The following is a 26040-nucleotide window of genomic DNA, read 5'->3' on the forward strand; positions in this document are numbered from 1 at the left end:
ATAGTGCATTTTAATGAATAGTTGGTAGAAAAATAAATACTGTGATAAAGCTACCAAGTTTTAGCTACAGTGAGCTCTTGATTGGGACATCTTTGTTACACAGTGTATCTTCCTATAACAAAATAAGAGCTTGCCTCCCAACCCTCACCAACATAACTTTGTAATCCTGCAAAATATTACATTTGCTCATATATTTGGAAGAATAGGTTATAGAGTGTAATGGCCCAACCTTGCAATATTTACTCAGGCAGAACTCTCATTGACTTTAGTGGAAGCTTTGCCTGAGTAAGGAGTGCAGAATCAGACTCCTAGTTTATAAGCTGGTGACATTAATAATAGTTTTGGTAGTGAAATGACAAATATCCTAAAGTCTGTTCTCCATCATAGATGTGCTGAGGGATGGATGTATGTAACTTACATTTGTAAAGTCTCTCAATGGGGGACTAACCCCTATAATATATAAATTGTGTTTTTAGATGCTTGCAGCCGCTGCTTATAAAACAAGATAATACAGATAATTAACAAAACTTGACATAGAGCTGGAAACACCTGTGGTTATATGTCATTATTTCCAAACAAGAGTAAAATTATAAGTATTTTATTGAAAGATTTCTATCTGAAGAAATTGCTAACATAATTTATACTTATCTTCATTGTTGAGATAACACTGGCTTGTGATTCAAGAATCCTTTTGTTTTAACTCCTCAGAGATTCAACTGCAGAAATGTGGAGCTACATTAGTATGATGACACATTACTCTAGTGGGTGGTATCTTTTATTTGGGGAAAAGATTACCAACTACAAACTCTCACTACTTCAGCTTAGAGGGACTACATAGAGAATATTCAGATAATTATCATGATAGTCCACAAAATTTCTATGCAAACTTATGCTCTTATTTTATCAATCTTTGTCATGGTTTTGCACAATGAAAGAAATGATGTGTAAAGCATTTTTGTGAGGATACGGATATAGGTTTGTGAAGTTCAATGGGAAACAAGGAGTTTATAGCAAGATTTATTTTTTTTAGCACCATAACATTTAATAGTATATCAGAATAGTGATACAGTATACTGGACATAAATGTGTTATTTGAAAAACAGTTGTGTTCCATATACTATCTGAAATTATTTTATAACAGTAGAATTCAATAGATGTTACAGCTGTGGCTGTGTGCTTTTTAACAATGAGATTCTATACTGTGTATGTGTTGAGGGTGTGTGTGATTTTTTGAATCATTTATTATTTTAATCAGAACTGGGCTTGGGTATTTTGTTTTATTTAAAGTTAAATACTTAAGCCAAACAATGATCAGTTCCTTGAGAAAAGCAAAGTAGTTAATATATCAGCTATTCTTTCAAGCTGGACTAAACTTTATGTTTATAAAATTCTTAGAAACCATTCTTAAGATGTATTTCAATGTGCAAGCCTGAGCAAATATGTTTCTGGTTCTAATTTGTGCATTTTAAGATGAATTCATTTATTTTCTTCATCTTAACAGGAATGTAGTAAGTTAATGGGAATGGTTCATTTGTTAGTTAGAAAAGTTGAAATTTGCCAGATGTGTTGTGCTGATTCGGGGCTTATATTTCCTTGGAATTAACTGTGTGTGAAACTCTTAATATTGCCTTGCCCAGGCTTTGGGATCTGACTTGTTTCATTTTGCTGCTGTTACTGCTGTAAACAACATTCGCCTTTTGTTTTCTGTTTATGTTGTTATGTTGGAGACAGAAAAATTTGGATGTAAGATTACTTCTGTTGTTTTCTTAGAACCTCACTAGAATGTACAATCTTAATAAACCCAGTTATCCCAACAGGGAAGATAAAGTATTTCTTTGTCAAAGAAGCTGCCTGTCTGTGTGTTGCAGAAATGTTAAGAATCCTGCTTTTAATAATAGAAACATATGGAATCTAGTCACACTTTAATGGACAATGAAGTTCCTTTGGGGTATGAATGAATGAATGAGCCCGGGTTGTAATACTCAGACATAGTTATACTCAATTATTGGTTTTGTGTTTCCTAAACCCTAGTATGTAGTGGCAATATGCTCTGACAATACCAGAATTTTCTTAGTGAAGCAGTAAATTTAACTTATCTTACTGGCTTTTTGATGTGACTTTTTTTGGTACAGCTGCTCAGGGAATCATCACCAGTTGAAGATCTGGGGATTTTTGTTGTAAGGCTATTGGTTTGTAACATGTAAAATTAGAAGTTTTTCTCTTTCTCTTTACTTGTTACACACTATTAATTGCTATTGATAAAGTGTGGCACAGAGCCAACTTCCTGAAAGAGCAATGGGGAAGGGTCATGGCTTGTCATGACCTGGGTGCTAGTACTTGAATGTTGTTATTATTGGGCTGGAGTACCCTCGGGCCGTCATCCTTCCTGTACATGGAAGAGGTTCTGATTCTTCATAGTTTCCCAGTTTACCTACTTCTAAGATATCTATTCTATTGGCTTTAGGTTTGGGCTCAGTGAAGAATTACAAGAACTGTATTATCTTAGAAAAGATAGTATTGAATTATCTTAATGTGAATATGGAAGATATATAAAGAAATAATAAGCAGTGTCAATATTTGTGAAAATGCGAAGTGAATTTTAATATAATACTTTACAAATTCAAATATTGTCAAAGAAGGTCTACTCCTGCTCCCAATGAAGTCACTGGCAAAACTTCGAATTTGTGGGGAGTAGTATTGGGCCCTAAAGACAATATCCAACTTGCCTCATGCCTTTGAGGAATCCCAGTGATGCCAGGTTTGGGGCTTCATCCTGCACCATTGGAGTCAGTGAGAGTTTTGCTATTGATTTTGATAGAAACAGGACAACTTCATTGGGTCTGAGTAAGTCGGACAGGAAGACTTCTAGTTACAGTATTTAATAACCAACTTCTGTCATAAATTTCTATTTCATTTCAATAATTGAATAAAAATAAATTCTGTTTTAGCATTATGTACTTAAGGACCTTGGCCTTAGGTCAATATTTTGCCAATATTTTGCACAGTCAGAACCACATAATTGTAGAGATTTATACTAATATATTGTTAATTGTGACCAAAGGCATATCTATGCTGATGAATGTTATGTTTCTCCCAGGCATGTTGTTTAAAACACAGACATGCTTATCATGCATTTTTATTTTTTCCTTGTCAACACCTTATTGTCAGCTCTGGCTAAATCTTGTGTAGAACTGCTGCTAGATTAACATTTTCAGTAGTCTTTTTATGCTTTGCTTTTTCCTGATATTGTCAATTAGAGGAAAATACTTCTCACAAGCTTGTTTTATGGATTTGGTCTTCTTCCTGTAATGACACACAGGCCTGTAACCCAGGAAACAGTGGTGTATGGTGTCCATATCCATGATTTCTTGATGTGGGGGAAAAGTGTGGAAAGCATCTGGAGAAAAGGAGACTCCCTTTACCAGCTAGTTTCCTGTAAGCCAAATTGGGAGACCTTGTCTGTGCAAATAGATTTCAAAATAGAGCCTGCCCTTTGACTGTCTCCATAATTATACGGCTCTCTCTGTATTTTATTTGGCTGCCAGAGCAGTTAACCCCTGGCAGTAAGGGACTGATGGTGGCGTTACCAGCACGGGTATGGAGACGCGACCATGTGAATACACTGTTGTTTACAGAAGCCTGTAGTTAAGACCTCATTACAATATATTTTTACTGAATTTAAAAATTATTACGTTAGATTATGTTGATTAAGACATGTTACATCTCTCATGTACAGATAATGCAGAGATATTTGTTAAATAAAAAAGTCCTTCATTGCTTTGATGTAATCAACATCTGTCAACAGAATGAATTTGCTTTTGTTTAGTTTCAAGGGCTCTTGTTCTTCTACTTTGCCCAATCAGTTTCAACTTCTGCCTGAGGCATTCTTCTGTGTTGTTCTTTTCTTCAGCAAATGCACAGGTTATTGCTTGTGAAATGTGAGTTGCTCTTCTGTTGTACAGGTTACATAGAGTTGGAAAGAACCTTTAATCTTTCGCATTTTATTTTTGAAGCACATGTGCACCTCTGTAACACAGGCATTACAAAATCAGTGTTGTGTGAATAAATTTTTATTACAATAACCTGTGCCACGAAAGATCTGCCAAAAAAAGTTGGAACGTAACTCCAGTATTTTAGATAGGGTCATTGAAAATTTGTATCTAAACATTTTGTAATTAACAATAAAAAATTGTGTACTCTTACTCTAGTTACGCTGGTTGAAGTCCAGGTGCTGTTAGCTATGGTGCTTATTAAATCAGCCACTTCAAACATCATTCCTTTCTTTTAAAAATCAAAACTGGCAGAAGCAGCATAATTATGTATCAAGGTTAAAATTATCTGATAGAGCAAATAAAAAATTTTAAATGCTCATTTTTTACTTACATTTTTTACACGTGTATATTTCATGTAAATCACCAAACTCCATTTTGAATTCAGATGAACTAATGCCCAATATTTGAAAATAGGATAGCAAAACACTGGTTTTGATGTTGGTACTTGCTAATTATTTTGAGTTATGCAAGGCTCACTTCACCAAGAATTAATTGCCTATATTTGTTAAATCAGTTGGATGTTAATTCTGATACCCCATAAATATTTTTGCTGGTACGCTTCTGTAGTCTACTGATCATTGTAATAGTTGAAAAGATTCTAAAATATGTATTTCAGAGTAGCAGCCGTGTTAGTCTGTATCTGCAAAAAGAAAAGGAGGACTTGTGGCACCTTAGAGACTAACCAATTTATTTGAGCATAAGCTTTCGTGAGCTACAGCTCACTTCATCGGATGCTGTAGCTCATGAAAGCTTATGCTTAAATAAATTTGTTAGTCTCAAAGGTGCCACAAGTACTCCTAAAATATATATGTTTTATAGTGTCTATCTTTTTAAAGGTACGTTTTAGTTATTGTACAGTAGAATCAGACTGAAGCTTATGCTGTAGTAATTTTTCTGCTTCTTAATTGGTACATTTGAAATCTTGACTAAACGAGTATTAAAGAACTTAATGACGTGAGAGTATTGTTACTCAAATCTGTTGAATAATGTAGACTTATGGTTTTGATGTTGGTAGGCCACAGTCATTGAAACATACAGCATTTATTCTTTCTACTATTAAATAAGAAACATTTTAAAAGCAGTCATTTAACAGTTCATTCCTGACCTCTCCCTTAAAAATACTTGTTGACCAGAAGAAAAATTACATTTAAATTACTAAAATCAACTTAATTAAGGGTCATTAATAGAGGTACATATAAAAAAAACTTCACTACTCAGTGGGTGAGATGGGAGAATTTCATTATATGGTATAGCATGCATGAACAGATAACAATTAAAATAGACCTGGAGTAAAAGGCTAATAAATATGGGGCACATTGTGCTGCAAAATTAGTCACTTAAAATGCTTCCCTCCCATCATCATTCTTGATTTCTGTATTCAACCTTTCTGGCTGAATCAGTTAAAAGAAAATCAAATGTAATTTCCATAAAAGATAATTTCATATGGTAAATTGCAATAACTCACATATTTGTGCATATTTATATTATTAATACAAATTAAAGCATGGAAGATATGCTGGGGGATCCAGCAGCTTCCAAAGACATACATACAAGCTGCACAGTGTGATTCACCATGGAGTAAAAGAAGCAGTTGTCTATAATTTTCTGTGCTCAGCACAAACTGTTGATGTGATTTTTTTTTTTTTTTTTTTGTAACACTGGTAATAAGTCTCCTTATTGCAGCTGATAGTAAATATTCTGTTATTCATGGCAAATAACACAGATTTAGTGTTAGGGGGGAAAAAGAAACCCTGTAAATAGTCAACATTACACCCTTGCTATGATGATCTGTGTGTTACAAGGCTACTGCTTTCTCACTCTGATATCTCCCAGATGTTTATAATTCCCACAGGAAACATCATAAACTCTACATTTATAAAATTATATCTTATAAGAATTAATATACACACTTATGGCCCAAAACAGCTTAACAAGGAAAATGCACTGCGAACTGTAGAATAATAGAAGTAAACAGGACTCTGACAGACAGCAGCCTCCATGTGTGTCAGCGGCTCTGGGAGTCTGCGGACAAGAGTTATGGAACACAGCCAGTTGTTCTTGTGTCTAGTGATTGATGATGTTGGTGTATCAAATTAGCTGTGAATAGGGAAGCTTAAAAATTAAGAGTAGTTGTAGAGACATTAAAAATGCATTCTTTGTAAAGGAAGCATGGTGACAGTAACTAGATATTTTCTCCCCTAAACAAACACTGTGCATTATTTTTGTAATGCCATTCTATTTTTTTTAAAGAAATCTTAGAAGAAAATATTTTAATATTATATTTATTCCTTTAAATAAAGGTTTCGTTATCCTATTTTTGTATTTCTTACCAATTTATTTTAGGGCTCTTGTGATGATCTAATGGCATTCATTTGGTTTATGCATTTCACCAGTGCAAGTAAAACAAATTTCTGGTTTGTAATGAATAGTTAGTGGAATAACAACACAGTACAGTACCTTATTATCCTGTTACCTTGTAACAACACCTATAGTATGGCTTTTATGGGACAGAGGTAAAATTTTCACTCTAAATAAAGAGGTATCCCTTTGATTTTGGGGTAGCTGATAGGAGTGCACCAGTAAATATAAATTGATTTGATGTATACTGGACCCTCACTAGAATGTGCGTCTATATAACACAAATTCAGATATAATGCGGTCGCAGCCATGGATCCCAAATGTAATTACAGTACAATTTTTTTGAGTGTAGACGTGATAAATCAACCGCTGAGCACTCTCCTGTTGACTCTAGTATGCTACCAGAACGAGGAGCGCAAGTGCAGTTGCCGGGAGAGCGTCAGCTATTCACGTAGCTGAAGTTGCGTATCTTAGATTGACCCCGCGTGGTAGTGTAGACAAGCCTTATGACGATTGCTGTAGGCCTATAACGCCATGCAAATGTAATGTAATAAAAATTTACAGGTACAGTACTGTATTTATCTTTAGAAAGATGTCAAAAATGTTGGGGAAAAGGAAGGCTTACTCGGTGCAGGAGAAATTGGACACTATCGAACGACTTAGAAATGGCAAAACCCAGGTAAAGATTAGCCGTGGTATTGGCATTAACGAGTCCACCTTTCGTGGATGGCTAAAGGATGCTGACAAGCTCAGAACTTACATTTATAACCTGGATGAAGAGCATGGTCTTCAAAGAAAATGAGCCTGTTTAGCGAATGATGCCGATCTTGGTTCTGCGGTGGACACGTGGTTCGTGCAAGAACAGCAGAAAGGCATTCCGATCTCTGGTCCGCTTATAGCCATGGAAGCGGAAAAATTCAACCGGGAACTTCATGGTGAATTCAGCAATTTTAAGGTGAGTTCGGATTGGCTGTGGTGATTTCAGAAAAGACATGGAATCTCTCAGATTGCAGTTTCGGGAGAAAAACGCTCTGCTGACGACGATGATGCACAATCGTACCCTGAGAAGTTGAGGGAAATTTTATGGGCAGAGGGTTACTCGGAGGAACAGGTTTACAATGCAGACGAAACAGGAATTTATTATAAAGTGTTGCCCGATAAAACCCTGGCTGTCAGAACAGGTGAACGTAAGAAAGAAGGATATAAACGGACAAAAGATTGCCTTACTTTATTGTTTTGTGTGAATGCAACAGGCAAGCATAAAGTAAAACCATTGTGCATTGGAACGTCTCGCATGCCTCAGTGCTTTCATCACGTAAATGTGAATTTCCTGCCATTTTCATACAAGAACTCCAAAAATTCCTGGATGACAAGAGAAATTTTTGAACAATGGTTCTTCACCGAATTTTCCCTTCTGTGTGAAAGCATTTGCGGGCAAAAAGCTTAGATGAAAAGGCCGTTCTTTTGCTAGACAACTGTCCAGCGCATCCTCTGGCCAAAAAACTCAGAACCCGTGAAGGTAAAATACGGGTTGAATACTTACCTAAAAACATGACTTCCAAAATTCAGCCGCTTGATCAAGGTGTTATCGCCATTTTTAAGCAGCACTATCGAAGGAACTTGGTACGACAAATGATAGAAAGCGAGTTGCCTGTCACTGTTTTTCTGAAGAAGTTGACTATAAAAGACTTCTTTTACATTGGCGGCAATTCCTGGAATTTAGTACGCGCTGAAATGGTAAACCACTGTTGGATGGTGGGACCAAGAGAGTTGTTTGGCCACCCGCTCCTGGAAGAAAATTAAGAAAGCAAATCACAGTCTGACGAGGAATTTGACTTCAAGGGATTTACGGAGGAGGAAGTTGGAAGAACAGACATGGAGTGGATGCAGGAGCTGTGCCAGCAACTGTCCGGGCTCGGGGTAACTGTTCTGCCATAAAATAACAAGTCCTGGATAAGAGGTGACGATGAAGCAGAAGAATTTTGTCCCGTTGCTGAAAGTCTAACGGATGACCAAATTCTTCAGGCAGTACGACCAAACAACATTCCAGAAGATGAAGAACTGGCCTTCACTGTGGAAGAAGAAGAAGAAGAGGAAGATGAAGTGGACATAGTTCCAACGTCAGCTGCGACCGTAGCTGGCTTAGAGACTGCTTTAAGATGGTTTGAGATGCAAGACGTTGAGCCTATAAAAATTATGCAGCTACGTAGTATTTTGCAGTTTGCTAAGCGGAAGCAGCACAGCAGCAAGAAGCAAAAGCAACTCACCGACTTTTTTAAGAAAAACTAGACTAGTTTATTATAATGTCTACTTTAAATCTCTAGTAAAGCAACACTTTTTTTTCTTGTTTGTTTCCTTCAAGTAGGAGTTTATTTTCTGGATGTGACATTTACTGTATACAGTAATTTCATTTTATCGTGGTCCCTGCTATAACGCGGTACTTGGCATGGATCCCAAATCCCGCGTTCTAGCGAGGGTCCGGTGTATTTCAGAGCATGCATTTGTAACGTTTAGAGTTCTATTGTCAAATAATTAACAAGTGCACTTGCATCTTTTTTCCCCAATTAAACTTCTATGTGGCAGGACACGTGCATTGGCAGCATGCCATTCATGAAGGAGAGCATCTGAAATGCACATTCACATCCTGATATCTGAGTGGACTCTAGCTGACCACATCAATGAGGGTGGATTTTAAATGGATTGGAAAATTATTACGTTTGTATAAAACTGCACAGAAAGGGCCTCTATTTGTACTAAGAGCAAGATACCTTCATTACACTCTGTAGAAGAACTGTCTTATTGTGGTCTGATCACACTGATCACACACAGTAGACTCATTGCTGCTACTTCTGATAACCTAAATGTTGCTGCTTCTGCAGACTCTGCACTTAGTGCCACTGAAAACTGATGCAAGTTGGGCCACTGAGTTGTGTGTTTGGCTCTTTGGGGATGAATGCTGTGTGTCAGCTGGTAGGCTGGGTTAAATGGTCCAGCAAGTAAGAAAGAAAAAACAGCACGTTTTTCTCTCTTAGGTACCATTCTTGGAATCCAAGGTACACAGCTCAAAAAAAAAAAAAAAAAAAAAAGGATTTTACATAAACAAAAAAGCAAACAGAATGAACCCAGCTGGGGATACAACCCAGCCATCTAAAAACTGTGAAGCTCTGCCTCCTTAGAGGCCCCTCTATGCTCTTTAACTATTGCGGAACAACTTTCACAGAATTCCCTGGCTTTCGTCTGAGAGCCTGATTTGAACTTTCAGCCCCCATCGCTACTTCTTTACTTTACCCTGTACCCCTGTGGAAGATCTAAACAGTAATGTATGGGGCCTCTGCACCGCTTCAGGGTGCTATAAAGATATGAACAATATTCATTAACCTTGTCACTTGTCAAAATATGAAAATATCATTAAAAGTCCTTCTGTGGCGGAGCTTATTCAATAATTCCATTTGTTCTATACTTTTGGGCTCCTGAAAGAGTGTCCTACTACTCCTGTACTTTACATAGACCATGGAACACTGTAAAAAGGCTGTCATAAATATAAAGGGAAAGCTAACCACCTTTAAATCCCTCCTGGCCAGAGGAGAAAACCCTTTCACCTGTAAGGGGTTAAGAAGCTAAAGATAACCTCGCTGGCACCTGACCAAAATGACCAATGAGGAGACTTATCTTTGAAAACTCGTGGCGAATGGGGGAAGTCCCGGATGACTGGAAAAAGGCTAATGTAGTGCCAATCTTTAAAAAAGGGAAGAAGGAAGATCCTGGGAACTACAGGCCAGTCAGCCTCACCTCAGTCCCTGGAAAAATCATGGAGCAGGTCCTCAAAGAATCAATCCTGAAGCACTTGCATGAGAGGAAAGTGATCAGGAACAGCCAGCATGGATTCACCAAGGGAAGGTCATGCCTGACTAATCTAATCGCCTTTTTTGATGAGATTACTGGTTCTGTGGATGAAGGGAAAGCAGTGGATGTATTGTTTCTTGACTTTAGCAAAGCTTTTGACACGGTCTCCCACAGTATTCTTGTCAGCAAGTTAAGGAAGTATGGGCTGGATGAATGCACTATAAGGTGGGTAGAAAGCTGGCTAGATTGTCGGGCTCAACGGGTAGTGATCAATGGCTCCATGTCTAGTTGGCAGCCGGTGTCAAGTGGAGTGCCCCAGGGGTCGGTCCTGGGGCCGGTTTTGTTCAATATCTTCATAAATGATCTGGAGGATGGTGTAGATTGCACTCTCAGCAAATTTGCGGATGGTACTAAACTGGGAGGAGTGGTAGATACGCTGGAGGGGAGGGATAGGATACAGAAGGACCTAGACAAATTGGAGGATTGGGCCAAAAGAAATCTGATGAGGTTCAATAAGGATAAGTGCAGGGTCCTGCACTTAGGACGGAAGAATCCAATGCACCGCTACAGACTAGGGACCGAATGGCTAGACAGCAGTTCTGCGGAAAAGGACCTAGGGGTGACAGTGGATGAGAAGCTGGATATGAGTCAGCAGTGTGCCCTTGTTGCCAAGAAGGCCAATGGCATTTTGGGATGTATAAGTACGGGCATAGCGAGCAGATCGAGGGACGTGATCGTTCCCCTCTATTCGACATTGGTGAGGCCTCATCTGGAGTACTGTGTCCAGTTTTGGGCCCCACACTACAAGAAGGATGTGGATAAATTGGAGAGAGTCCAGCGAAGGGCAACAAAAATTATTAGGGGTCTAGAACACATGACTTATGAGGAGAGGCTGAGGGAGCTGGGATTGTTTAGTCTGCAGAAGAGAAGAATGAGGGGGGATTTGATAGCTGCTTTCAACTACCTGAAAGGGGGTTCCAAAGAGGATGGCTCTAGACTGTTCTCAATGGTAGCAGATGACAGAACGAGGAGTAATGGTCTCAAGTTGCAGTGGGGGAGGTTTAGATTGGATATTAGGAAAAACTTTTTCACTATGAGGTTGGTGAAACACTGGAATGCGTTACCTAGGGAGGTGGTAGAATCTCCTTCCTTAGAGGTTTTTAAGGTCAGGCTTGACAAAGCCTTGGCTGGGATGATTTAACTGGGAATTGGTCCTGCTTTGAGCAGGGGGTTGGACTAGATGACCTTCTGGGGTCCCTTCCAACCCTGATATTCTATGATTCTATGATTCTATGAGACAAGATACTTTCAAAGCTGGAGTGTGTGTGGGGGAAACAAAGGGTTCTCTCTGTCTGTATGTTACTTTTGCTGGGACCAGAGCAGGAATGCAGGTCAGAACTCCTGTGAAGGGCTAATAAGCAATCTAGTTAGATTCTGTTTTGTTTAAATGGCTGATAAAATAAGTTGTGCTGAATGGAATGTGTATCCCTGTTTTTGTGTCTTTTTGTAACTTAAGGTTTTGCCTAAAGGGATTCTCTATGTTTTGAATCTGATTACCCTGTAAGGTATTTACCATCCTGATTTTATAGAGGTGATTCTTTTTCTTCAATTAAAATTCTTCTTTTAAGAACCTGATTGCTTTTTCATTGTTCTTAAGATCCAAGGGTTTGGGTCTGTGTTCATCGATGCATATTGGTGAGGATTTTTATCAAGCCTTCCCCAGGAAAGGGGGTGCAGGGTTTGGGAGGATTGTGGGGGCGGGGGAAGCCGTTTCCAAGCAGGCTCTTTCCCTGTTATGTATTTGTTAGACGCTTGGTGGTGGCAGCAATAAAGTCCAGGGGCAAAAGGTAAAATAGTTTGTACCTTGAAGTTTTAACCTAAGCTGGTAAAAATAAGCTTAGGGGGTTTTTCATGCAGGTCCCCACATCTGTACCCTGGAGTTCAGAGTGGGGAAGGAACCTTGACAAAGGCTATCTAAGAAGCCAAACATAAATGTAGAGTGAAACTTCCATGCATTGGTCACAATAAGCATATTTGGAGGGGAGGTAGAACATGCATCCCTGATATGGAAGAAACGGGTATTTTCTAAGAAATATAAAGAATTTTAATTGGGACATTTAAAACTAGATTACACAATACAATAGGAAATGTGCAGTAGGGGGAAATGGTGCATTGACGACGAGTTAAACTAGATGATTCAAGAGATTTTCCATCACTAATTTTTCTGAATCTAACTGGAATAGTTAGCTCAGGTTTAAAAAACAAAACAAAAAACACTGCCCCTTTATTGAGGAGTCATTGTCTGTGTTGGTTCTCTGCCACATCAATGTTGCTAGTGTATTCGTGTATATATGACACCTTTCAAGATCAATTAATTTATTATGTGAAATTTACTCCATAATGCTTCCAAACATTCTTGTATGAGTTATTGAAAGTTTAATGGCAAAGTACACTGAACCAGCCTGTTGGTTACTCTGATACAGACACAATCCAAACCAAAACACAAATGGAAAAATTGTATGTACTATCATCTCTACATCCTTTTCTCTCCCTTGACTTCTAGATACTGTCCCTTGTTTTACTGTTGCCCCAAGGGTTGGCCTGTCCAGACTAGTAATTCAAGTCATTGAGAACAGGGCCCTATTATAAGGTCAATTCTACTCTTGATGCTCTGGGGATTTACACAACTTTCTCATACATCGCACCAAAATAGATCCAGTATTTTGCTAGATAAGGCTTTGATATGTGGTTTTGTTCTCAGTGCTTCTAAATGTTAACACACTTTTTTCATTATGTAGATTTATATAAAACTACAGATAAGTAATAAATACGTTAGCAAAATCATAATTAAATTAGTGAACTGGAACTTGCTATTGTATACAATCTGATTATCTTTTTTATCTAGGGTTTTTTCTTTGGCATAGTCACCACTTAGTAATTTGGTAGTAATAAAACGACTTCTTGAACCATTTTAAAAAAAAAACATTTCTATTCACAGGGTGTGTGACTCACTGCCGTGGAGTTTTCTCTTCACCGGTCAATCATATCTGCTTACACAAGCAGTCATGCAGTCAACAAAGAAGATATTTCTTTTTCCAGAGACAAAGAAATACTGCTTATAGTATAGTTCGGCCGGCTATAGTTTCTCTAGCTCACCCAGTTCCTAAGGTACTGTAATTTCTATTATCTGATCCTTTTTCCAGTCAGTATAAAGATTGACTGCACGAGTGATGAAGTACATTCATCCTCTGACAGCTGGGAGTTTGAATCATGGTCTTGTTACTTGATTTGGGATTTGAAATAGGAACAGTGGTGTGAGAAGTTTTCAGCTCCCTGCCATGCTAAACAGAGTGGTGTAAATACGCCATTAGGGAGTTTAAAACTGGCAGTTCTTCATATATTATGTTTGTTACTGTAACTGATCACCTTATAACATTTAACACTTTTAGATCCAAACCCCTTTGGCTACAGGCAGTGGTGGCATTAGGCATACGCAGCAATTGTGTAGCATGCCAGGCAGCTTAGAGGTCCCTGATTTAGTTTTACCCCCAAAATACCATGCCTCTAATTTCATATGGAGTTTTTAACCAGTGTATTAGTATGTGTTGTGTTGGTGTATTTTTTGGTTTGCGAAAATAATGCAATTAGTATTTTTAGGGAGTGGGTGAAGGAGATAAGGGAGGTGGAAAAATATTCCTGCTTAGGGTCCACAGTGGTCTAGCAGCACCTCTGATAGAAGCAGATAGTTCCAGCTGAAGTCAACATGAGATGCACATGCTCATCTGAGGGCAAAATATTGCCCTTTCAATGTAAATTTCTAACACATTAAGTCTCAAACATTTACATCCTCCTGCAGTTTTGGTGATTCGGTGATTTCAGGCTTAGATGAAAGCATACATCAAAATGTCAGCCAGCTGCCCTGCTATGTAACTTATGAACTAACCTTTTCTGTCATTGACTAAATGTTGTTTTTTTGGAAAATACATTTTTTGTCTGCTTTTGAATCCATTATGACTTTATTTAGAGCTGTTCTAACAGGTGTGCTATTGCCCTTTCCCTGTTTCTGCTTTAATTGTAGTATGTACTCTGGCTGTTTCATACCCTTTATTTAATGAAAATAATTTTGGATAATATTTTTATAGTGATGTTTATAAGTAGTTTTTTATTTCTTTTATAAGAAAGTAGATTTCTAGCACAAAATATAAAATATTTACATTTTCCTAAGGTGATAGTAAAAATTGAGGATGCTTACTATAGAGTTCTTAAGCCTAAAACATTATAGAAGCTTTGGATACACAATGAATATAGGATCAAGACCCTGTATATTTTCAAAGATTAGAAAAATTGTTGTAGCACTTGTAGATATTTCTTTCAGGATGAATACAAAAAATAAACTGTCATGCTGAAAACTAATCTTCACAGGTTGCAATGCTCATCTTTAATAATCTGTTCATTTTTCATCTGCCTACAGAATTACAATTTAACTAGGATATAAGAATAATTTAGGAAATATCTAAATAATGAGGGAAACTTATTACAGGAATATATATTATTGGGGGGAAAGAGCATTTTTTCTGCAGAATATCGCAGAAATAATATTTATATTAAAAATGGCATATGAATTTTACAGATTTTTGTAGGAAAGGAGAAATGGTGAGAAAAGGTAGACATAAATGTCTGCAGCTATACCATCTTGAGCTGCTATCTCATCATATCTCACAAGCTAAACAGTGTCAGGTCTAGGCAGTTATTGGATGAGTGTTCTCCAAGGGAAAACTCAGAGTGCTGCAGGGCATGGAGCTGGTAATTCAGGAGGTGGGATTTTTCCCTCCGATTTAGAAATAAATTAATGTCCTAGTATGGTGTGAACAGGTTCTGTGCTGCTGGGGGTGCTGTGTGTTTGAATGAGATGTAAACCTAAAGTCCTGATGGCGTGGGATCATTAAAGATCCTATGACACTTTCTGTAAGCATAGGGACGGCCAAACACCAGTTGGGGTAACTATAGTCTACCTACCTAAAGTCCCCCTTTAGAGTTAATTGGATACGCCATTCTTCTTCACTTCCTACACTAAAATGTTGTGTAGTCTTGCTGTGTGCTGTTTAAACAGCTTCTATGTAACTACCCTACAGCCTGGGTCCTATGTCCATTTAATCCCGTGTGCATTGTGGGCTTGATCCTGTTTCCACTGAAGTCAATTGTAAAACTCTTGCAATGACTTGAACGATGCAGGACCACCAGGCCCTTTGTGATGGGTAAAGTGATAATTATATATAGCTTGTAAATATTCTGGAATCCTTAGGAGGATGAAATGTGCTTGTATATATGTGTAAGATATTTTTGTTGTTGTTACTATATATTCGTCTTAGAATTATAATGTTGTTTTTTTTTAAATGGAAATAGAATTTTACATGCATGAGGCCTGAGACCTTTTCATGAAATAAAAATATATTATAGTTTTCCTTGAAAGACAATGAATTAGGACATGGTTGTACAGTTGGGTTATTGCTGATTATGTACTATATGTATCTTATGATTTTTAAAACAAACTTGGTATTTGTGGATAATCTAATCACTATAGCCAGATGTACATTTCTTAACCTGTGTATTATATATATTTATTTACATTAGCTTTAATAAAAAAATGAACTCTGTTAAAAAGAAATATGTGTGTGCAACATAATAGATATCAATGCGATTAAAAGACAAGGTGCGGGAGGTAATATCATTTATTAGACCAACTTCTGTTGGTGAGAGAGAGAACAGAAGTCGGTCCAATAAAAGATATTACCTCCCGCACCTTGTCTCTCATTCATATCTATTATGCTGCACATACATTTTTCTTTTTATAATATTATACATGCGTATCCAAATTCACCTTGTCTCTCTCATATCCTATGATTGATACGGCTACAACTACGCTTGAATGAGGCTGACAGCTAGAAATACTGAGGTTCTTAATCAGGAAAAACTCCCATTGAAGTTAAGGGGAATTTTGTCTGAGTAAGAAGCTCAGGACTTTCCTGTACTACTGTACATATATTTGTTCAGTGAGAGTGTGTGTAATGGGCTTCTATATAAAATTTACCTTTGTTTAAAAATAAAATAATGAGCTTTTAAGTCTTCCTCTGATAGTTTTAAAGCTCACAGCTATTTGGACTGAAAGACTACTGCAATATCTTGAATTTCAGTACTGTAAGGTTAATGCACTGTCTAAGTCAATAGTAACAGGCAATGTTAAGTTCAAAAGGACATTGGAAGAAATACTGAGGCAGCCTTGAGGGCTTGCCCTGATGGCTTAGGAAGGTCAGTACTATGACAGAAAGGGCAAACTGCCATGAAGCAGGAGGCACTTTCTGAGAAAATGATCCCATTGTCATGCTCAGTTTTCTGATCTTCATTTTCAATCCTTCTTCTCCAAGCACATAAAGAAGCCAGACTATGTGACGACAGGCATTGTACCAGACTGGGGAGACTACATAGAAATTAAGAATGAAGATCAGATTCAAGGGCTTCATCAGGCTTGTCAACTGGCCTGTCATATTCTACTTCTAGCTGGAAAGAGTTTAAAGGTAACAGTCACATGAGGTCCTGTAACAACTTGGATGCTTTCTGTGCTTTGTTTTTGTTTTTATTTAATGTACAGCTAACTTGCTATTAAATTACATACTGAATAAAGGGGGGGTATTAATTTTAATGTTTTTTTTGCTATATAAGATACGTGTTTAATTTCTTTTATCACTGAAATCTGTGTGGGGCGTGATTACATTTACTCATTGTTAGAAGTGTAATCCTTTTAGGTCTGCATTCTGACCTGCCAAGTTGCATGGGTTTGTCATAAGGCACATGGGATTCTATATGATTTTGTGACACAGCAAATCCTGTGATTCACACGTTCTGCTTTCCAGCTCTACATTTCCATAAATCTGACGGATTGGGCTGTTCCTTCCATTCTGCTGCTCCTTCTCCTCTGGCCAATTGATCAGACATGTCACAAACTACAGAACCACTGTTAAAGAATGCCACTGTAAAATTCCATGCACCTTGCCAGAGTGCACCGATAAGGAAAACTCTTGGTTTTCAGTAATGTTTTCTAGAGAACATTTTTGTGGGATGCCTCCCACATAATAAAGGGGAATCTCCTTAAAGTCTTTGGAGATGGAAAAATGCTTTGGTAGCTTCTCCCTTTCTTTAATGAATAACATACAAGCTAGGGTGAAATATATTCTATAGTTAGTAGATATGAGTGTGGCGGTATAGAAAGGGTGTTCAGAGCATGTGGAGGTACAAAATGTATTTTATCAAAAAAAGACACTGAGAAAAGATTAATATTGCACAGTTAAGCACTCAAAAGTCAGAAAATGACAAAATTATGTACCCTTCCCCCTCATGCATATGCATTATAATACAGGTTTTAATTACATACTATTTCTTTGATGACAATATATAATATACTATTTTTCTGCAACCTTAAGTGCATGTGTAGCATTTGTTCATTATTTATACTCACGTTAATTTCATCATTGTAATCTTCCTAAATATCTTTATTAATTTAAAATGTTTATATTACTACTCTTAGTTTAGTGCTTTCAACCTGAAAAATGTTGTCAGAATTCATCTAGTGTGCATTTGCTTTTCAACCATCAATACAGCTTTCCTTAGGGGCAGTTCAGGAGATGATGCAGCAAATAATAAAAGTAACTTAGACCTCGATCCTGCAAACACTTGTGGGTGTTTTTAACCTCTTCTATGTGAGTAATCCCATTGACTTCAGTGGAACAGCTCATATGTATGTTAAGCCCATGGATAAGTGTTTGCAGAATCAGGGACTTAGCGCCAAACTTACTTGGATTATAAATAACAGCAGTTTCTCACTATTACTCTTTGATGTTGTGTGGTAATGTGTAGTGCTCTGTGTAAGTGTAGTTTATGGTGTACTTTTCATATTGATTATTCTTTTTGGCTAGAATGTACAAAGTAATAGGAGATGGCACGTATGTGTGGGTTACATTTTGTGGGGGGAGTATATTTTGAGAAATAGTATGTCACTATGTAAATTAAAGGCTATATTGTAATGCATACACACAGGGGACAGAGTTAAGGCTGAATGTATGGTCTTAACTTTGTAATTTCCTTACATTTTTGTGCTTAACCATGCAATCATAACATGTTCTTCACATTATATTTGATGGAATTTTGTAGTGTTTTTTGGAAAAAAATCAAATTCCACAATATGGAACTATGTGGCAAGAGACCACCAGAATACCCTATCCCAGGTAGCAGAAATGGTCCACCAGAGGATGCTGTTACTGCCCCTCAGACAGTATTTTCAATTAAAGCAAAATTGCCTGATGTGTGAAGTGGTGGCAAAAGGCTCTTTGGAACACATAAGCCTCACTCCCATGCTACGCAGGAGATCTGCCCACTGAATGGCCATGCACACGTGCCCAGGCACTCTTTGTGCACCACAGAAAGGAGCTGGGCACCAACGGGTACAGAAGGCCCATGCTGCGTGTGCGTCAAAAGTGTTATGCAGGTGACACAGGATGGGAACTATGGTCTGTGTTTGATCCAGTGGCCCTAGTATCTAATACAGTCTGTGTGCAGGGGCTGTGACTACGATTCCAGCACATAGATTGGAATAGTTGCTGTGGGATAGGGGAGCAACATAGCATCCTGCCCTTGTTGGGGGGGCGGGGGGGAAGTGGGCAGTAGTTTTCACCTGCCCAACCACAAGTTCATCATGAATGAAGTAAGGGGTCCACAACAGCCCTTATTCCTTGCATGCTATGTATGCTGCCTCATTCACCATGCACAATTGCTAAATCTTTCACTGCACCGCTAGGAAAGCCATATGAACACCTGCACGCAGCCATCCTTTATTCCAAACGATACTAAAAAGTACTCAAAAATCGAAGTCACTGTAGTGCATATGTGTGAAGTGTGATTTTCAAAGGCTTAAAACTCATTCAAATAAAAACTAATTTTCACAGGAACACTCCAAGGTACTTCTTCTCAATGAGGGAGGTTTCGCTACCAAATTTCAACTTTCACCTTGAACCATTTCAGAACTAAAGCTGATCCAAAAGAAAAGCTGGAATAATAATATTTAAAGTGTGTGGCATTTTTTCACAAGTCAAAAATGGCTAAACCATTTCTGTTAATCTTACAAAAAAATTCACCTTCAGAAAAGGATTGAGTATAGAAAATTTCAGTCAAAAAATGAGTGTTTCTGAATATTGTAGGTCACTGAAATAAGGGTGCTAGAATGGAAATTCTAATGCAGATTTCACTGTTAAAGTCACTGCTGTGCCCACTGTAATACAAACAGCTCCCGGGTATGAAACCAAATATTAAAATTATGTATAAATGAATTAAAATGGTTTCAAAAATAATTTGAAGGAAAAAATCATTGACAACAGTATGACCGTAATCTTATTTGCAAGTCATAAGAATTAAGGATTTATCTACAAATGGCTGCAAATGTTTTAAAAGGTTGAAAGCATTAAATGCAATACTTGTAAATACAAATTGAAGCTACTGTATTTTTAATTATGTAAGGGGGATGGAAAGAGAGAGGAAGGAAGTTTAAAAAAGCAGACACTTCTATAGCAGCTACTGAACAGAGAGGCCAATAGAAAATCGTGGCCTTGAGAAGGCAAATATAGATAAAGAAAGAAAGTAGACAGTATTTTCAGTTTTCTGGAAGCTTTTAAGTGTTCCCTTTACTGTATGCTTGATTTCTCTCTAAATAAAACATAATGTATCTATAAAGTGTATCAAACAGTTTAGTGTTTTGTATCAAAGCATTTGATTTGTATCATCCTAGATTTCACTGAAGTGCATGACTGTGATCACATTCAGTAAATAAAAGAAAATGTCTTCAATATTTTTTTTCAGCACAATTTTTATTTTATATTTTAGGTTGGCATGACAACCGAAGAAATAGATTCCATTGTTCATCACGAAATAATCAGACAAAATGCCTATCCTTCACCTCTAGGCTATGGAGGTTTTCCCAAATCTGTTTGTACCTCTGTGAACAATGTGGTATGTCATGGTATTCCTGACAGGTATTCCCTTAATAACACACATTTTACCACTGCAAACAAAAATGTTATGTTAATGTTCATAATTTAGAGGTTAATATTAAACATGTTTCAGTTTACCTAAAAAACACCTATAAACCTATTGCAGCTGCATAGCATGCAACGATACTGTGGCGATGGGCACTTTGGGAGTTTGTTTAATAATAATAAAAACATAATCGACTGTTTGTCATGACACTCATAAATTGTGGTGTAATGCCTCCAGAGTTTAGAGTCTGAAAAAATATAGTACAGTAAATGCTTCTAATTTTTCAGCAAAATACATGTAGTTTAAGGAATTGAAGACATTTGATGTAAATTTTTATTATTAGCAATACACTAGGCTGCTCACAAAGTAAAATCAGCTCACTATAAATCAGAGAAGTATGGTGGTGGATTTTCAGACACTGATAATATTTTCTGTCAGTTGTTTGTCATTACATTATATTCATCTGTACTTGTTCTTTAAGTAGCAAGAGCTGAAGATTAGAAAAGGTTATTCCATTTGTCTCCATCCTCCTCCACCAAAAAATATCTTCTCCCCTCTCCATCCCCAGATTTGTGTGTGTGTGTGTGTGTCATTAGGTGTTTGTTCTTATATTCCCTTTGTTGAGAACTGTCTGTCACCATTATTTTTTTTTTTTGTCTGTTTATGTTTCAGTCGACCTCTTCAGGATGGAGACATTATCAACATTGATGTCACAGTGAGTAATTCATATAAAAAATAGTCTTTGATCAACTTTACAATTGCTAGTAGCAACAGGAAGAGCAGTAGATTGAAAATGTGGAATGCACAGATGGATGTGTGCTGTTTATTTCTAATCCAAGGCACAAGCAGCTGGTTTCCTTTTTTGTTTTTAACTCTGTGTTTATTCCAACTAGACCCAGGCCTGACTTGAATTTAGGGCTGGAATCAGATGCACTGAGATCAATGTTGGCCTAAGTGAAATGTCAGCCCAATCCTGCTATGTGTCATGTTTTTGAGAAGGTGTAATTGTTATTGATCCACTGTGTAGTTAACGCAGAGCACCACAGTACTGGGCAGCAGCTGAAGACAGATATGTATGAGATGAGCTAACATGAAGAAAGCCAGCATTTTTCCTTCACTCTGCCAAGATTGATCTTCTTCTTCCTGCTGATTTTGAGTGGGGCCTGTCATTATCTTACTCTGTCATTAGAGGCTACATTGGCCTGTGTATGTCAGTCTATTTGGACAGCAACTCTTTTGCTAGCAGTGTTCCCTACATTTATTAAAATCCCTGAAGGTAGTGTTGTGTTCCATTTCTGGTATAAGAGCCTTGAACCCTTTACTCGCAAACAGATAGTGTGATATAACCATTGACTTAACATTTTCACAGAATGGTCACTTATACCATTTAAATAAAGGCTGACCAAATTAGCATTAGAACAAAAAAATATGGAAACAGAAAACCTAATTGTGATGCCCTTTGGTATTTTCATTTATTGAAATGGGGATTAATCATGTTTTGTGGTTCTTATTTTTGTCCCCAAGTGGTAAGTTTCCCCAAAGCTTTGGCAATTGATTTCTAGTGAATACACAAATGTATTCCTGAATTCTAAACATTACTTTACAATAATAAATGGTGTAGAATAAAGTAATGTTTTGTAAGGGAAAGTTTTTTAACCATTAAAGAATTTCCTGATACACTTATCTGTACCAATTGTTTGATATTGCTTACCATGGGCCAAATTCACCTCTGGCATAAGTGGGAGCAGCTCTAAAGTGCCATAACTCTGACCTCACATTTAAAGCTTTTTAGATAGCTCTTTACATTACATTTAGTCAACTTGAACTTTTGCCCCATTATACCATTCCCTTGTGATCCTGTACTGGGTTTTTTAACTTATTTTACTGCATTCCACCTTACTCTACATTTTCTAGCTGTAGGTATTTGTTCTATTTGATTTACATAGGATGATCGGTATTCTTCAAAATATATTTTTGGCCCAAATCCTTGACTGGTTTGAATTGATGTGGCTTCACTGACGTTAGTGAATTATGTCCATTGACAGCAGCTGAGAGGATCTGGCCTCTTCTTTCTTTAAATCAAATCTGGTCTAAAGTTAATTTTCCTTTTTTTTTGTATTGCCCCCAAAGACAACATTGACTCCTTAGATTAATAACGAAATTCACATTCATACAGGTATTTTCCACAGTGACTGTTCTAAGCATTTTTACACTCGTTTTTCTTTGCTTTCTCCACTCTTCTTTTCAAATAACATTTGATTAAATAAGAGGGATATTTTTTGAAAATACATTGAGTTTTTCTTCTGATTAACCTCATAAAACAAAGTAAATCTTGCAAGTATCCAAGAATATGACAGTTGTGGGAACAGCGCTCATGTGTCTTTGACTACCTATCTTTGGGTTTTTGTGTGTGTGTGTGTATTTATCACTGAAAATAAACATTGTGTTTGGTAATTGTTCATTTCCAATATGTCTGAGGAAAAAATATTGCTTTGTAGTGTTTATAATTGACCTATTAGTTTATTTTTAATGAGAAAAACTGGGACATTTCACAGATGGAAACAATTATGGACATAACAGTACAGTTACAGTAGACATTCTACAATAATTTGTTTATGGCTGTGTACAGGATCTATAAAATGATTACATAATAATCTGCCAGCTAGCAAATGTAAATACTTCACAGTGAGTGCAAGTTATCTGGGAATAAAAAATTAAATGTATTTTACACAAGTGGGTTTGTGAAATGTCATAGATGAAATATAAAGGCATTTTATTGACTTAAATCATGTTGCCTTTAAATTTTCAAAAGAATTATGGAAAAAAAACATTGTGCTTCACCAACATACTACACAGCACTCAACCATCCGTTATCAAATATTGTGTCCTACGTCTTAGTTCGAGCGCTGGCTGTTATAGAGCTACCATATCTTACTTTCTGTTATGGTAATTTATTAATGTCAAAAATATGTAATTGTGATAAGTGGGTTGTAGTAAACCCTAATTGTATTTAAGAAATTGTTTTGATAGTATTAGATGAGTCCTGCTTCATTAATTTAGGTGCCAATCCTCCAAGCCCTGAGTGCATGCAGTTCTTATTAAAGTCATGCAGAGCTTGCAGGATCAACTCTTCCCACCCCTAGCCCCACCCCCCCCCCCGACCCACCCCCCGTGTTCTATTACAATTGTGCTCCTTTTTCTGACATGGTAATGATCAGATTTTTTTACAGTTTGGTTTCTGATAGATTGAGAGTTGTTCTATTAAAAATGATCTGGTCCTATTAAAAGTGAACCTGCTAGAACAAAAACTGTCCTATAACATATAACAACATAATGAAAAGCTGCAGTGATGTTCTTAACTGGCAGAAAAAGGTGTATAACTAAGGGCTTGAGTCCACTCTCATTGTAGCCAGTGAGAGCAAGTGGGGCCTTTTTGTTGAAATTCAACTTTCATTATAACCCCGTTACCACTCACTCATAAGTATATCTAAAAAATGTTTCAAGTCTCAAGTTGAGTATAATATTTTTTTTGCAGAAAAGTGTGAGGAAAAATGTCATTAGCTATTTTTTGAGTTTGGGAGTGGGCAAAGAATACCTGACCATTAAAAAAAGAGTCACAAACCTTCTTTCACAAATAGCTCACAAGTAGCAGAACGTTAAGCACTGAAGTGTGTTAGTCTCTGAAGAGTAGTTGCCCACTAAGTTTGAGAAAAAGATATTTTATAACACCAAAGTTATATGCAATTAAAATTGTCCTTTACACATTTCGAAAATTTCGAATAGTCTTTCAGTTACATTATTGCCTGAAGTACTGTGGAGCTGCAAAACCCTTTTTAATGCCACATTATAAGACTTCACAGTAAAAGAGCGGGGTTTTCCTGTGTTTGTAGAGAAATCTATAGGGTGCTGTAGTTCACAACCTATGTTGCTCCTGAAGAACAGTTGCATAATTACATAGTCAAAAAGGTAGAGGTTTTGTGTATCTAACAGAATGCTGCATTTCTGTTGTGGGCAACTTCATAGTGCCAGAGCTACGTGTTTTCTTTTTTTAAATTAAACCATGGAAATTAAATCCAAAAACCTATGCTAATGCAATGTTACAGTTTGAAACTGGAGTTTAAAAAGTAATTAAGTGAAATGCGCACAACAACAGTGGCCCTGTACTGGGTTATACTAACAATGAATTTGACCTAAGATTTTTAAAGCTATGTTAGTTTACACACATTACATCTTTGTAGTAGTTTGGATTTCTAATCAGGCTGTTAAATGTACATTTTAAAATTCATTTTGGATGATATTCACTGTGGTGTGAGGAGCCAATAAAAGGTCTTCCCAGCCACCAACTCCAGGTGTAAGGACGGTCTCAGCACCCACTGTATGCCATGAGTAGGGTCTCTGCACCGCCTAAGCCAGTGTGTAGGAAGGCGTTGAGGTCAGAGAAGCCATGGGATCTGCAATTATGTCAATCCAGTGGCACCACCATACACTATATAGGCAGATGGCATGGATGAGCAGCTGCAGCAGCTACTATCCTAGCCCACAGGGTGATGTTGTATCTCTGGGAGGGCTGTGCTGCACCCCTGCACCCTGGCCCTGTTTTGGGAAGTGGTTTTCATCCTCCTCAGACCCACTCCCACCTCTTGCACATCTTTGACATAAAGGTCAATTACTCTAAGGGCTGGTCTTCACTACAGGGAGATCATGCTGCTGCAATCGATGCAGCAGGGGTCGATTTAGCGGGTCTAGTGAAGACCAGCTAAATTGATGGCAGAGCGCTCTCCGGTTGACCCTAGTATTCCAGCTTCCTGAGAAGATTAAGGTAAATCGACGAGAGCAATGCAATGAAGACACCATGGTAAGTCGACCTAAGCTACGTCGACTACAGCTACGTTATTCACGTAGCTGGAGTAGCAAAACTTAGTTCGACTTACTCCAGTAGTGAAGACAAGACCTAACTTCCTGTAGATTAAATGAATTTAATTGTTTGTGTATTTAGGGCTCTTAGAACGTTCCAGTTTTGCATTTCCAGTATTTGTTCAAATGTTCAGCCCTAGACATAAAATTGAAGGGTTTTACATATAATTTATCATTACAGTTGTACCTCAAAGTTGCATTTTTAGGTCTAATTTCTAATCTTTTATTTCCTCTACCTTATTTTTGCAAATTGAGCTTAAAGGCAACCTAAAAGAAAACCTTAAAATAAATAGGATGAATTTAACTAACAGGAGATCTGTTTCTGAATGTAAAACAAGAAAATGTCTTTACATTTCTACATGTGTTTAGGTATATTACAATGGCTACCATGGTGACACTTCTGAAACATTTTTGGTGGGCAGTGTGGATAAATCTGGTCAAAAGTTAGTGGAGGTTGCCAGGAAATGTAGAGATGAAGCAATTGCAGCTTGCAGACCAGGGGCTCCCTTCTCTGTAATTGGAAACACAATCAGGTAAGCCTTATACTGACAAGTAAAGGGAGGGCTGGCAAGTGGGACAAAGGTTATTGGTGGTTTGGTATAAAGCTGATGACATGTTTTATGATTCAGAACCATCATTTCAGTCTGATATCAGTATGTGAACTGCCAGGCTATAATGTTGTTCCTTGGATAAGAAAGATTTAAAAAAGTGAATTACACTGGGATCAGCAAAGATACCTGTAGAAAGACTCAAAGATATTTATCAGACTGCTGTGGTTTTAGATTAAGAGGTGTGA

General features: G+C 37.3%; 1 protein-coding gene across 6 annotated transcripts in view; it reads left to right on the top strand.

Annotated features, from left to right (window-relative positions):
* The window catches only part of METAP1D (methionyl aminopeptidase type 1D, mitochondrial), a 74702-nt gene that overhangs the window by 34045 nt on the left and 14617 nt on the right, over positions 1-26040 (top strand). For 5 of the 6 annotated variants that reach the window (XM_073305840.2, XM_073305839.2, XM_073305838.2 and 2 more), the window contains 5 exons: positions 13252-13421; positions 16676-16825; positions 20178-20326; positions 21003-21045; positions 25614-25777. In XM_073305840.2, coding sequence (XP_073161941.1) covers positions 13252-13421; positions 16676-16825; positions 20178-20326; positions 21003-21045; positions 25614-25777 — 676 coding nt within the window. The remainder of the gene's footprint in view (positions 1-13251; positions 13422-16675; positions 16826-20177; positions 20327-21002; positions 21046-25613; positions 25778-26040) is intronic. The other variant, XM_073305842.2, reaches the window with a different exon arrangement.

The sequence above is a fragment of the Lepidochelys kempii genome, chromosome 11 (genome assembly GCF_965140285.1).
Source record: "Lepidochelys kempii isolate rLepKem1 chromosome 11, rLepKem1.hap1, whole genome shotgun sequence".
NCBI lineage: Eukaryota > Metazoa > Chordata > Testudines > Cheloniidae > Lepidochelys > Lepidochelys kempii.